Below are 14,587 nucleotides of genomic sequence, written 5' to 3' on the forward strand. Positions count from 1 at the left end.
ACATGTAACAATTTTATCCGGCTTGCAGTGATTTTTCCCGTGTTTAACACTCGTGTTTAAGTACAATCACCCCTCTCACAGAAAAGCATGGTTTAGCCCTAACAGGATGTCAACTAACCGTTGGGGACGCACTGACATCTAGCGGCGCTTTCCAGAAAGACAGGTCGGCTTGTGTTGGCTTTCGGCAGTGTACTTTAGGAAAGGGTTGGGGTGTTTCACGACCTGATAAAACTGAGTTAATGTTCTTAAAAGAAATGAAATTCTTTACGACAAAACTCCGTAAGCGAGGCTCAAAATGATAGAAAGGCTAGTTGGTACTTGATTACTAGCTTAGTTGTTTGTAAACTTGACTACCACTAAGGTTTATATTGTTAGAACTATTAAGACTAGCAATATCAAATATTGCCGACTAATGTAAAAACAGTTTAAAACCGATTTTGACGCGTTTCAGATGCATTTTTTGTTTTAAGTCTCGGTGTTTGCTAGGTTACTTAGTTAGCCTCTCCCGGGAGGACCGTTTGTGTCATGGTTGCCCCTAGCAACGTAATGATGCTTTACGCCTTGCTGACAGTGTAGACAAGAGCATTTGTCAAGTTTTGGTCTATGGAGGCAAGAATGCTAAATATTACTATGCTGTTTTATTTCTATCGCCAGAGTTATAGCTGAGGATTTAAACAGACACACATTTGTTAAATGAGCTATTTCACTGAACACAGGTTCAGTGATTACCTCGTTGGCTGTTCACAGTAATAAGCGAAGATGGGACGTTTTTCGAGGACATGAAGAGGAAACACACAAAGATATATCATCACTGAAGGTGGATACACCATTTATTCATGCAAATCGAGGTACGTAAAATACTGCATTAAAAACTCCTTTAAGTATTAATAAGCATAACAGAGTTTTAACGATTATTATATGTAAATCTTCTCCACAGTCAGTGGCTGGTGACACTGTAAATATGCCTCCAGCATCAACAGCACAAGGAATAAGCCCTAATCTAGACAGAGGTATTGTGCAAACCTCTGAGAATTAACAGGTTGCATTCTTTGAGTATAGTATTAATCATACAATGTATGTTTACTGTATATTCTGTATTTTCCAGGGTTGGGCTTTAGTGTGCTGCTGGGAACTGACTATGAAAGGAGAAAACAGAAACTTCAGCAGGAGCTTCAGCAGGACTACAAACATTATGTTGCCAAGGTGTGATGATGTTTTTGGAAAACTAAATGATTAGTACAAACATGTTTTTGTTTCAAGTTGCCTCTCTCCATTTTGCTGACTCAACATCCTGACCTTTGTTGTCATATTCTTCATCAAGAAAAAGGATCTGAAAACTAGAGAGCCTCATCCACAATCACATGGTCTCTCCCTACCTATTGATGAGAAGGTATCAGCTAAGGTGTGTTTCTGTGTATTATGTGTGCCTAGGTGAGTACTTGACTGAGTATATATGTATGTGTTTGTCTAAGCATGAGACATAACTGGAAGGCAGGTACTGTCACTCTCCCTGGTCATCAAAATAGGATTTTTGCAGTGCCTCAACTTAAGGTGATATGAATTGTCGATTACATAGAGCTTTGTATTTCATGGCAACACCTGGCATTCACAAGTTGTTGCAGACCTCTCAAAGTTCACTCTACAGAAGGTGAAAGTGTGTGATCCAGTGGCCTAATGGATGAGGTATCAGCCTCCAGAGCTGGGTATTGTGGGTTTAAGTCCCACCTGGGTTGAGAGACTTTAACTTAGAAAGGCTTCATAGTGTTAATATGATGTCTAAAATGCTGTTGGTGTATCATAAAAGATAGTAGTTAAAGTCATAGTGAAAAAACAAATCCCTGTAGTTTGAAGCGCCTACCAACAATTGTGTTAATCCTTTTGCAGGAAGTGTTTAAGTAGGAATTGTAAATTCATTGTCAATAGGATCTTTTGACTGAGATATGTGAAAACTATAGTAAGAAGTCTTATTTTCAGAAGGTGAGCTACTTCATGTTAATTGTTTTGTACAGTATATTTAGTAAAATATATTTAGTTTTCTACAATATATTTAGTGTATTTGTCATTATTTCTCAAATATTTTAAATTCATTAATTAGACGTCAACAGAGAATTACATTAAAGCTGGAAAAAGGGAGGGGGTGACATATAATATTGTTATTAATTAGACATATTGAGACACAGTGTTGGAAGTATGACTGCGTTTATTTCTCTCACAGGAAAAACTGAGAGAGGAGAGAAATAAAGAATACAACCTCTTCCTCCAGGAAAAAGCTCAAATCAGAAGGTTAAAGAGGGGAGCTCCTCCTGTTACTTCTAAGGTAATGAAAATAGTCAATAGACTACGAAGCTCTTTGATTTTTACTTTAAATTTTTTTTTTTTACATTTTACATTGCAATAACAGCAATTCTTCTTTTTAACCAAAAGAAATTATTTATTTAAAAAGATTTTTGTTATGTGCTATGCATTTTTTAGCACCCTGGTATAAAGTAAATGCTTTTCAAATTAAAGTTTTTCCACATTTTCACTTTCAGCCTGGACAGGTTCAAGCTTCAGATGCTGTAGGCATTTCTTCTCCAGCTTCTCATCTGCCTATCCTCAATACCCACACAAACATACCCCCTTCTTGCAGGGAGCGCCCTGCATGTAGGAGAGATGCTGCCACTCTGACTGCTGCAGTAGATAATGGAAAAAGCACTGGGACTTCGAAACCAGGCTTTTGGGGGCGAAGGCGTTGGCAACTCTATAGACCAAAAGAGCCCTATAGCTCTGGGGAGGAGCCAATCACAGACAAAGAGGAGGAGCTGGAGTTCAGACACAGGAGGAGAAAGCACAGACACACTCCAGAGCCTGTGTACAAAGAGAAAAGGAGAGTCAGAGAACACAGAGTTGACAGGTGTAACTTTTTTTCCAAGTATGATTTTGAGGTACTGCTATTCTCCGTTACCATAGAGTAATGCGCATGGTAATATAGTTCCTCCTTACCTGTCTGTTTCTATGGCAGAGCTCCTCTGGACATAAAGGAGGTGGAGGCCCCTGGCGTTCATGATCAGAACAACAATGATTGGCTTCAGAAGTCAAAGTAAGAAAGATCCAGTTCTATGTGAGAAGTGTATTGCTGAGACAGGGTGGTCCTAGATAGTAACAGTATTCACATGCAGAGCTTGATAGGCAGTCACATCCTTCTGGAAAGTTACATAAATTTTCTCAATCAATAAAGTACACAGGGTAACTGTACCACCAGACAGGTATTGATTGTTGCTGCCATACTTAGTTATTGCTCTTCAGCACTTCTTTTACATACTGTTGCATTTCATTGTTTCCGGTTTATGCCATTATGTTGAGCTACTGTCAGTAAGTTGTTAATGTGTGGGGCGAGGGTGAGCCTTGGCCCACCTCCAGGCAAACAATTACTCAACCCAGTTCCATCAGACGGGCCAGATTGATTGGAGAATGGGGCTTCAATCTCCATCTCTGTGTTAGAGGCCAGAAACCTCTGCAGGCAAACTGTGGGGCAGCGTTGATGTAAAATGGTAGCAGGGTGTGGCTAAGAAGGAAACTGATTGCTGTGCTTTTATCCTTATCCGCTGTATAAGGGTTTCTTGTGGAGTGTGTGGTTCTGTCTTTGTGTCTGTGTTCAATAGCCTGCAAGTGCCAGAGAGCATGAGAATGGCTGCAAGATCTAGACCTGCTAGCAGCAAAAATAAAGCTGAGTCTGCTACTGGACTACTAATTGGTAAATACCAGTTTTATTTTGTGATGCAAGTCAAACACATGTTGACTTGTGGGATTACTGATGGAATTTGTCACTTGAAATCTCTTTTCAGCATCATCACTTGTATGTATATGACTCTGTGTTGTCATGCAGGGGCAACAGAAGAGCAGACGGCCTCTCGGTTGAGGAAAGAGCAGTATATGCAGGAGCTTCGGGAACAAATAGCAGAACAGCGGAGAAACAAGATGAGGTAAGTCTTTATTTTCTAAATGAACAATGTCATTAGTGTTGTTTCAGCAGGCAGGGAGTTAAGACAGAAACGATGGGATGATTTGCACTAGCCTTTGTTTTCAGAGAGAAGACACTTGAGCTGAGGGTTGCAGCTACTGGAGCCACAGATCCTGAAAAAGAGGTAGGACTATGGCATTACAAGAATGAGCTAAATAATTGATACAGTTTTTAAAACATATTATGTAGCATCATAACACAACATACATAATGATGCTATCTTATTGTAACACAATCATCATATTCATCACATTCCTGCATTTGTTGCAGTGTCTTTCACAGTTATTGGGTAGTGTCTTGTAGAAGTAGTCTCAACACCTCAATAAACACAACTATTTATCACTATCATGGATGATGATTTGATTTGATGGCACAACACTGCCTTTAGCAATATCTTACATTTTGAGAGGCTTTCTCATTGTTCTTGTCTGATTTCTTGTGATGAATCTCTTTTGCATGATGCATCACCTCTTCAGCCTGACCGACTTATGCAGTTTGGAACTATAAATCGCCAATATAACAGCTGTATACAAGATGTTCCCTACAAGCTTGGAATAGATCTACAAACCATAGGGAAGGACCTGAATCCAAGGCCTAAAGATAACAAACCTACTGAAGACAAAGAAAGGAGAGGGACCTCAGGAAAGTTCCGGGTGGATGACAATACAGCTGTCAGTCAGCTGGCAGGAAACACAATGCCTGGGTCTGGGACAGGAGCAGCACAAGGTGTCCCCTCACTGGACTATTTTAACGAGGACTATCACAGGAACTTCTCAAACATGCTAGGAGAGGCTATTCCAAGGTAGTAAACTGCTGCTTTGTGTTCCTATACGCAAATGTGAAATTAACAGCTCTGTTGTTAATTCATTGTAGTTTCTGTTATTCTTTTTTTCCAGGGTTCCTGCTGTTCCTCCTCCAATACCTCCCACTGTAACTAATAATTACAAGACTCCATATGATGCAGCCTATTACTATTATGGAACAAGAAATCCATTGGATCCTAATCTTCCTCATTATCAAAGTATAGTTTTACATGTTTTTATTTAACACAAAGTTAATTTTAAGAAATGCTTTTTTCAGGATATAATTTGTGGTAAACATTTTTAAAAGCATGCTAAAATTTCTGATACTTTTGAAATGTGTTTTCCTACATACCAGACAACCACTGCTTTCATTTCACTATGGTATAAAGTCAACTTCTATCATCTATCAACTGTCAACTATCACAATTGCATAATCATTGTGTAGCAATGTGGTTTTATGTGCAGACTGACATAAACAAAAAGCAACAATAACATACTGACAAAAATAAAAACAATCATTATGTTTACTGTGATGGATTACCTAGTACATTTCCAGCAAGTTTCAACTCTATGCAAGTTTTTGTATTTGTAGGAATACTAGTCAGTACTGTTTTCATGGTCATAAACTGACTTGCAGTATCTGGCACTTTTACCTTAGATGGGAGTAATTCACATTGCCTTAAATAAACTCCCAGACCTCTCTGTAGAGAATTACCATTTATTATGGAGCCACTTTATCACCATATCATTGGCCAAGATGACTTGGCATAGCAATTCATAAATCTCATTTTACAGCAGAACTGATTTTATTACTTAGGGGATATACTGTACAGTTTATTGGATATGAGTTCAGCAGATCCAGGTGGATCTGACTTCATCCAGCTGGTCTGTTTGGTTACATTTATTTCCTTTCCATTTTTATTTTACTGCCAAATTTCTGCCCTGGCCTGGGTAATGTAATGTTGGAAAGAAAAACTGGCAGATGGTGGCAGCAGATAGCTGATGAAACTGTTGAATACTGTGTATTTATTATCTGGTGTTTTTGTATTTTCTTCATTAGATGATCTGCCTGAATGGGTGCAGCAGTCTGGGAATATCCAGAGTCCTCCTCAGAAACCACCTCCTCTCATACCCAGTCACTGCACTGAGTCAGTGTCCACCTTGATCTGTGCAATAGAAATGCATTTCTTTAAATAATTAATTCAGTGTGCACAATTTTAAACAAAATGTGTGCAATTAATTTGTAGGGTGTGGTAGCTTTTACATCAGCCAGTGATCATGAGATATTTTCTTTTCTCTTCCAGAGGAAGGTCATTACTGCAAAATAACTGTCTGTCAGCACTTCCTGTACACATGCTGCCTTATCATTTGTCACTCTGTCTGTGTGCTTCTAGAGCAGCTGGCCAGTATAGAGCATCTCCCCTGGATGTTGGAGAGTTTCCTGTAGACAAGTCCAAGCAGAGGAGAGAGAATGCACTGAGCTACCAGGAAGCACTCAGGCAGCAGGTGTGACATCAGATCTATGACATATAATCTGATTGCCATGAACAAACCCCAAACTTTTGTATTTATTATCTTACTTCACAAATTATTAATAGAAGCATGTTTTTGTGCCCACTTCACAGTTCTGTTAACTGGTAATTTGGTGTTTCGTAACTTAAAGGGTCGAGGGAGGCAGCAACACACTGATATGCTAATGATTCCTGTAACAGGCTGTTTCCTCCATTTTGATGGCAGAGGAACTCCAGACATTGGCTCATTTTAGGGACAGGCTTCAAAATTTTGACAGTTGGAGAGTAGGTCATGGCAGAATCATGGGCAAAGAAATGCATTGTAGCAAGACTAGCAAGCACAAACTTGCACTCCACTATATCAAAGGACTGAGATGGTCTCTGAAAGTGCATCAACTTTTGAAATATCTTGCTATCCTTGTGTCCAGATCAAAGAAAGAGCAGAGCGTAAAAGAAGAGAAAAAGAAGAGAAGGAGCGATATGATGCCAAGATAGAGGCTGAGATGAAGGCGTATAACCCCTGGGGGCGAAGTGGAGGTGGCGCTCCGATTAAAGACCAAAATGGCAACCCTTTTCGTAAGTTGGCTGTCACTTCCTTATGAGGTTTCTAAATCTGAGATACTTTTATGATGGATCAGGATACATACTTAAACAGCATGTTTTAGTTACTTATAAATGTTTCCATGCTCTCAGATGACTTGAATCAAAGGAACAAGATCAATAAGGAGTCATATAGGAATCCTGTGTTCAAGAATAGTGAACAGACACAAAACAATTTGATCAGAAACGGAGAAACTCCTGGAGTTGAAGCCAACACTCCCCCCCCCTCACATCAACTATCAGGTAGTGCTCAGTCTCTCTGAATAACTGTGCCACAGTCATCTGTCATCTAGATTATTTTGTGTCCTCTCTTCTGTGCACATGTGTGTATGCTGTGTGCATTGCTCTTCTTATTGATAGATTACTTTCTGTCTCACTTGTCCATGTAGATTTCAATGATCAGACAACTCAACAGCAGCTCCACATGCAAAACAGATACAGAGAAGCCCTGGAACAACAGGTAGGCCACAGGTTACAGTCTGTGCAATCTGTGCAGGTAACAGCCTGGATAATAAGGAAAGGCACTGATCAAACACAACATGAAATGTGTGTGACTGTGTGTGTGTGTGTGTGTGTGTGTGTGTGCGCCTTCTGAATACTTTTTATTGTTTACAACCACTTTAATGTTCCCAAGCACTTTGAGGAAGTTGTAAATGAACTGTAACTTTAACTTTACTTTGTCAATAACAACAGATAGAGGAAAACAAAAGAAAGCAGGCAGAGGAGAGAGAACGAATAAGGATTGAGGAGGAGAAAGAAGAGAGGAGGCTGGCGGAGCAAAGGGCTCGCATACAGCGGGAATATGAGAAGGAGGAGCAAAGGAAGCAAAAGAGGATTGAGGTGAGGAACCTATCTCTTTGATGAAGAGTATTTCAAGGGGGGGGGGGTTCTCCTCACACTGGAAACTTTTCTTTACTGTCTGCAGCATAGTCTGGAGAACAAAAGTTGGATCAATGGACCTAAAACATATGGCCAGGATGAGAAAAAGAAGAGGAGACAGGAACAAGAGATTGAGAAGAAGGTACCTGAGAGCACCAGGAACAGAGAGGAAAAAAATGTGCAGCTGAGTTATGAGGTACAATAAACCTGAAAACACACTGCTACTGTGGCTTACAGTTTTATTGAACATCTTTGTCAAGAAATGTGATTCTGCTTATAAATACACAGAGAGAGCCATCCCCTCCCGTCCCTGCCTTGCAGAAGAGGCAGACAAACCTCGTGGCATCCAGCCCTCCCTCTGTTGTGAGCCAACTCTCCTCCAGGACTGTATGTCAATCAGTCAGTAATGGACACAAATACTTTCACATCTAGGATGTTATGGTGTAAATCTATAATAAAAAATGTTCACAATGTCCACAACAGGAGCGTTCTGTATCAGCACCACACTACCAACCAGTCCCTGTGAAAATGCCCCAGCTACAAGGTAAGGATGTCTTTACTGGTACACTACCCCTGCTTAAAAAAATCAAATCCCCTGGCTGCTCATTAATCATAAATTAAACATTTATTGTTCTTATCCATGTCTCTGCCCCCTCTCACTCCCTCTGCTTGCTTTAGATGGTCACCAGGAAGTGATCAGAGAGCTCTCAGCCCTCCGTAAATACCTGAGGCAAGAGCAGAGACAACTGGAGGTTCAATTGGGTCAAACAGATCGACAGGAGAGTCACTACACTCCCCCCAACAGGTAATACAGTCAGATACCCCAGCAGGAGACATAATGTGAATAGGTATGCCAAGAATAAATGGGATTTTATCACTTTTTTCTGAGCTTAAAATGAATAATTGAGAAAAGATACTATATGTGCTCTACCCTTTAAGGTTCAGTTTCACCTTATACAACCCCAGATCCATTAAGGTGAAGACACAATACTAATTCTGTCTTGTTTAATAGCAATGTTGATTTGCTATATATATTTAAAAGAGCATTCTTGTGCTAATGAAAGTGACTCAGATAAAATCTTTTAATCTCCATTCAGATTTGATTACTGAAGTAATATAACAGCTTGATCCCCAACAGGAAGTTTTCTATTCATCAGTCTTCACCTTACAAGATCAGCAGGGCCAGCTGAAGTACAGAACCCAACAGGGATTCAGAATGTTGCTGAAGGGCACTTCAGCACTTCTTTGCCTTTCTAATCATATGCTGTATGTTGCAAAAAGGATTGCTGTATAACAAACTGCTTGTAAAGTATCTGCTTTTATTCAAGTGAGTTTACTCTAAACTATCTGAGAAATGCCTTTGCACTTGTGCCCATTTCATGGCTTTTCTTTGGTTACAGTATGAGCTGGTTACACATAACTGAGACATAACTGGTTGTTTTACTCCTTGTGTACAAGTGGAAAACATCCAGGATAATGTGCTGATGCCACATTTTCAGGAAGACACTTGTGTGTTGTTAGAGGTAGTTGTTCTGTTTAAAGTGGGGTTTACCTGCTTTGCTCAGGCCCAGAAGACGCGCTAGAGTGGATGCCTTTGAATCAGCGCATCAAACTGACCAGCCATCAACTGCGAGAATTTACTCTGATGCTGCACGTGTCAACATGCAAAACATCAGGGAGTTCAACCAGCTTAAATACAGAGGTACTGAAAGACACTTAAGTCACTGCAAGAAAAAATACCCTTTGTTAATTTTCTGTGTTATCTTTATGCCTCAAATCTCCTTGACTACAGTATCATGAGCAGCAACCCTCTGAATGCTGGTGCCATCCTTCTATATGTCCCAGAGGTACAAACTAGTCATTCTTACTGCAAGCTGTCATAGAATATTCTTCAAAACTGCAGTAAGACATTTCATAGTGTTAATTTTCTGTGAAAGTGATATACTTACTTTTACAACTGGATAATAATTATGAACTGAACATCATCTTTTCATGATAAATCAAATATTCCACTGAACTGAAACCAATTTGCCATTGCAAATTTTGCTTCTTCATTACTTTGCTTCTGTAGTCTGAACCAACCCACTTTACCAACTTTGAGGAAGTCGTTGAGGAACCCTTTTATAATTGCCCAGGTCATGGTGTTGATGTAAGGACGGACGAGCAAGATCATTGCACCAGCTGGGCACTGCCAGATGGTTCAGACTTTCCAGAGCCTCATCAGTCCTCTGTCTCCCTCTAGCCACACTGAAACTTTAATCTCACGAGGTCATGGGAGGCGTCCATCAGTGACAAGCAGTTTGGCAGTGTGAACAGAGAATGTAACGCAAGCAACCAAGGAAATGGCTTTGGATGTGTTCCCAGACTGAGTTAATGCAGGGGTCTGAAAGACACACAGAGCTGCAGCTTGTAAAACCTACAAAATTGGAAGACATGCTATTTTGTGACCAATTGACTAAATCATTTGTCAAATTTCCACATGTAAATTTTGGATTTTTTCCAACCTTATATCTGAAATCACCAGCTATGTTCTCTGTAGTAAGACCTTGATGGGATGAAGTGGGAGCTGCTGCGTCATAGCCAAACTGCTGTTTGAGAGAGTGGAGAGAGAGGGAGACAGTAAGAGAGGGAGCAATTAGAAGCTACTCAAATATGAAAATTGTTGGTTTGTTTTTAATGATTAACTCTAGTCTGTGCTTTCTGACATTACATTTGTTATTCTTTATTACTGTGCTAATGCAACTATTGTGGATGCATCAGTTGAACGATACAACCTGAAAGCCACTTGATTGCATCTGTTGCAAATATTGGACAATATCTCAAATAGCGACTGAGCTTCCTCCTCTCACCTTTTCGTTTGTCAGACACAGCATCTCGTGAGGAGGTCCTTCACATGTACCCTGACCCTCCCACTGACGCACAAAGTCTAGACATCCAACAGCAGGCACTTCTACGTGAACAACGACGCAAAATCAGGCTTATGAAGAGAGAAGAAGAGCACGGTCAGCAAGCGGAAGCACACAGGCAAAAGTCTCCTCAAACTGTTGTGCTCTTTCACTAATTGCTGTCTTTCTCTTCAGACTTTTTGGACCAACATCTGAGCCATTATCATCCTGTGAGTTATTATGCATTTTCATTCTGATAGTCAGACTTGCATGGCTTGGAGATGTTTTACTGGTGCCTACTTTTGTTTGCATCTTCTCTCAGAGGAACAAACCTGGGCGCTTCATCCACAGAGACTCCATATTGCCATCTGAGACTGCTTTTATTGGTAAGCCTGGCTAAACATAGTCTGTTTGTAAAGACTGTCCCTGTTTCTCTTTTCTTTTTTTTAAGCAAGAAAAAATGTTTACATCAGTGGAGGCACACACACAATACACTGTGGGATTTTTCTTTCTCTGAGGCTCCAGATGTTTTCCACAAAGGTGACATGGCTTGGGAGGTCAGCTACATGCACCCTCACAATAACACACAACAACAGTCTATGTGCCAGGCTAGTTTACCTCTTTGTCTCTGTGCCAGGCTTTTTGTGGCACATGCCAGCTCATGTCTCTGTGTTGCAGCTGTTGCCAATGCTGGGTGCAAGGTGCCCATGACAGCTGCAGGGTGGCGATAGCACAGTGCCAGGCTTTGGGAATGATGGCAGTACAGAAATTGTTGAAAAGCCTGGTGTAGGGAGGGTTTTTTTTTTAAATATTTCCCCTTCAACCGTTTCCATCTCCCTCTTTCATTAAAAAAGTTTTGCTTGATAGACCGACTCTTTTTCACATTACACATAACTGAACTGAATGAACTTTTAGGTCCCTAATGTCTGTCCAGCTGTGAAGAGGTGTGTCTAATGATGAATGGCTTTGGGCTTTGTCAGATGTGTACAGTGGTGATGCATGTGAAGAGCGAGTTCAGCAGAGATCCCCTCAGCCCTCGGCCCCCTTGGCCCCCTCAGCACAGCATCAGGAAAGGACAGCCCCACGGAGGAGACATGACTATGATGTATGGTGCTGATGACAATTTGAAGCAGTATTCCCTTCTGATGCTTTCAGCACCGAATCACACCAGTCCCAGTTACTTCTCTAATTTTACAACATTAACAGATTTCTGTGAATCGGAGGGAGGATGCGAACGATCCAGACCCTCGCTCTCTGCAGTCATCGACCAGTTTGAACGATGAGGCCAAGGTCAGAACCCACAACCAGCGCTGCATCTCGAAACAAGACTCGCATGCTGGGGAACATAACAGTAAACCAGGTGAGATAAAACAATTTACATCCTTTGCTAAATAACAAAGGGTAGTGGGGCAGAGGTAACCCAGGAATGTCCAATTAACACGGCTTTCTTTAGTAAACACACACTGAATCTAATTAAAATGCATTGCACACAAATTTATATTTAAGCTAGATTTTAAACTCTCTGATCTCAATTTGACTTTGTTACAGCACTTTCCCACGTTTCAGTCTTATACTAATAACTTGACTCTAAACTGCTAACGCCAAAACAAAAATATGTATTATGTGTGTACAACATTTTATATTTAAGCATCCTTTAATCTCTGATTGCTCAAAGAAATGTGTGATGGATAAGCCTCTGTACTCTCCAGAGAGGCTGTCTGGTGATGAAGTGGATGTCTCATCTCTGCATTCTGCTCTGGAGAGGCGTGTCTCCGTGGAGACTGTTGCCACAGAGCCCTGGCTGCGGCCTGGCACCTCAGCTGCTGTAAAACACTCAGCCTGTAGAGAGAGGCCAAACAGAGGGATGGATCCTCCACCCTTGCTGACGGACCGCGCCATATAGCTCTCATTACCTGATCTCCAAGGATGGGAAACTGCACCGAGTGAGACTCGCCAAGCTCCCTTTTCTGTAGATGCAGGTGGTGGTAGAGAAGGAATATCCTTGCTGTGTGATGCTTGAATCACTTTACATGATAAATGTGGGTTTTGGTTACCAAGCTTCAAAAGCTCATGAGAGACCAGAGTTCACCAGTAAAAAATATTAATGTCTGTTAAATTAGACAAGAACCAGCTTACCCAAAGCTCACTGTGGTCAGTTTCTCTCTGCAGGAGAAGAACACCTTTTACTGAGCCACAGAATTAACGGCTTTGTTATAGCCCATGCATGTTTCATAAGCTGCATGTCTGTGAATGTAACATAAACATATGTACTTTAGTTATTTTAGTTATAAATATATACTGGAGAGTATTATTTTATAATAAAAAATGTGATTATTCAAATGTTGTCCTGGGTGATCATTAGAGTGGAAAAATAAAGAGCCAGTTCCTAGTTATATAATTTAGAAGTCAGTGATTCAGCGTTTCAAATCAACCAAGTTCAAAAACTTTATTGACCTAGAACCTGATTAGGATGCCAGATGATGTATTGTACAGAAAGTTGTACATAATCTTTTTTGCAACATAGAAAACTTTACATTGCTGTATCATATACATTTTGTTTTCTACATCCATGAGCAGGAATGCATCCCATTCATACTTAAAGCACAGCTAACATTTGTCATTTTCTCTATACATATAACTTTCCCCCAAACCAAAGAAAAAAAACATTAAATATATTATTAACTTTTGATTTTGTACACAAGAGTGAAAACTAAACTCAAACATGAAAAGAGACTAGTGAATCAAAAGCAGCTAGCATCAGGTTGCTCTCTTGTCTTCCAGTTTCAGACGCACAGGTATCATCTACCTCCGACACAAACCTAAGAACATATAAAATGGAATAATTTAACCCTTCACTTTCCATGGTCTTGTTCAATTACAAATCGTACTGTATAGGACAATCTGCAGGAGATGGTACAGTCAAATAAATTATCACAAAAGTAAAATCTCCAGTGCATTCAAAAAAGAGATCAAGTGCAGCAAATCCGTAAGAGGAAAAAAATAAACAAAAATAAATGAAATCTAGTGTTATAAGATTATATTACATAGCGGCAGATCTGTACAACTAGTTTCATCCAAGAGGCTATCAATACTAATGTTAGCCATCTGCGGTGCAGACAGAAAGATCATCACTATCAATGTGTGACAAATGTCACATTTCATAGTTACTGAATATGTCTTTTTGCATGTTGTTGAAACCATTCATTCTTAATGTTTTAAATATACAGTAAGAAGCACACGTTTTTTTGAAATATATTCCTTCTGAGCAGATCAGAGATATGGGTGACTGTCAGTTGTTTATCAGTAGTTGTATCCAGTGGAGGCATCGCTACACCTTGTACAAGACATTACTGTTTTTATTGTGATATCAAGTACTCCATCTGGGCTGTTTGAGTGTGTAGTTGTGTTTGTGTGTGTGTGGTGATGGGGTTAAGGGTGCGGGTGGGTGGTAGCACATAGCCGACTTATAATCAACTATTTAGGCCAGGTGTTCGGCAGACACCATGTGGAGGGCGTTGAGGCGACACAGAGCCACAGCGCAGTCGCACAGATCTGAGGTGGAGGCTTCACTGGAGCTCTGTGTTCCAGGCTGTTTGTGGCGCAGCATCACTGGGCCTCCTCCCCAGCCTCCTCCCCCACCTCTGTGTCTGTCTCCTGCTCTGCATGTGTCGGCTGAGGCTCTGGCTCAGGCTCGGGCAGCTGTGCAATGTTAAACACGAGGCCAATCCGCAGGTAAAACTTTCTTAGCACAGCCCGGAGCTCAGGGATCAGGTCGAACTGCATGATCTCGCACAGCAGAGGGTAGTATCTGGATGCATGAGCCTTGAACTGAAGGCGGAAGTGGGATGAGAGACAGAGATTAAGACAGAGTGAGACACAGGCAGAGGCACACACATTTTAGTGCTTCGT

General features: G+C 40.7%; 2 protein-coding genes across 6 annotated transcripts in view; one reads left to right on the plus strand and one right to left on the minus strand.

Moving 5' to 3' along the window:
- Nucleotides 1-26: 26 nt before the first annotated feature.
- On the plus strand, nucleotides 27-13,010 carry LOC139625368 (centrosome and spindle pole-associated protein 1). Of its 3 annotated transcripts, none has more exons than XM_071485269.1 (30): nucleotides 27-609; nucleotides 717-848; nucleotides 938-1,010; nucleotides 1,106-1,203; nucleotides 1,322-1,402; nucleotides 2,216-2,317; nucleotides 2,532-2,893; nucleotides 3,002-3,079; nucleotides 3,642-3,733; nucleotides 3,866-3,962; nucleotides 4,067-4,124; nucleotides 4,477-4,802; nucleotides 4,897-5,021; nucleotides 5,864-5,951; nucleotides 6,198-6,309; nucleotides 6,743-6,890; nucleotides 7,008-7,157; nucleotides 7,304-7,374; nucleotides 7,608-7,754; nucleotides 7,840-7,989; nucleotides 8,082-8,180; nucleotides 8,277-8,337; nucleotides 8,472-8,598; nucleotides 9,359-9,495; nucleotides 10,658-10,795; nucleotides 10,874-10,908; nucleotides 11,001-11,064; nucleotides 11,659-11,783; nucleotides 11,885-12,038; nucleotides 12,388-13,010. In XM_071485269.1, exons 2-30 carry the CDS (start codon nucleotides 837-839, stop codon nucleotides 12,579-12,581), a joined length of 3,504 nt encoding a protein of 1,167 aa, XP_071341370.1. In that variant the 5' UTR covers nucleotides 27-609; nucleotides 717-836; the 3' UTR covers nucleotides 12,582-13,010. The 3 variants fall into 3 exon arrangements, with proteins under 3 accessions (XP_071341370.1, XP_071341371.1, XP_071341373.1); XM_071485270.1 differs by having other exon boundaries at nucleotides 27-163; XM_071485272.1 differs by having other exon boundaries at nucleotides 27-163; nucleotides 748-848.
- Nucleotides 13,011-13,110: 100 nt separating this feature from the next.
- Nucleotides 13,111-14,587, minus strand: part of arfgef1 (ADP-ribosylation factor guanine nucleotide-exchange factor 1 (brefeldin A-inhibited)) — a 50,640-nt gene continuing 49,163 nt past the window's right edge. For all 3 annotated transcript variants that reach the window (XM_071485267.1, XM_071485266.1, XM_071485268.1), the window contains one exon: nucleotides 13,111-14,506. In XM_071485267.1, the coding sequence (XP_071341368.1) occupies nucleotides 14,285-14,506 (222 nt within the window). In that variant the 3' untranslated portion in view covers nucleotides 13,111-14,284. The remainder of the gene's footprint in view (nucleotides 14,507-14,587) is intronic.

Source organism: Trachinotus anak, unplaced genomic scaffold (assembly GCF_046630095.1).
Source record: "Trachinotus anak isolate AG129_WGS33_773 ecotype Australia unplaced genomic scaffold, CSIRO_AGI_Tana_v1 ptg000009l, whole genome shotgun sequence".
Taxonomy (NCBI): domain Eukaryota; kingdom Metazoa; phylum Chordata; class Actinopteri; order Carangiformes; family Carangidae; genus Trachinotus; species Trachinotus anak.

Excerpts from the sequence above, each read along its gene's own strand:
- LOC139625368 (XM_071485269.1), top strand. Across the intron at positions 5,952-6,197 it reads ATACCCAGTCACTGCACTGA|AGCAGCTGGCCAGTATAGAG; the intron begins GTCAGTGTCCAC and ends GTGTGCTTCTAG. Across the intron at positions 11,784-11,884 it reads GGAGGAGACATGACTATGAT|ATTTCTGTGAATCGGAGGGA; the intron begins GTATGGTGCTGA and ends CAACATTAACAG.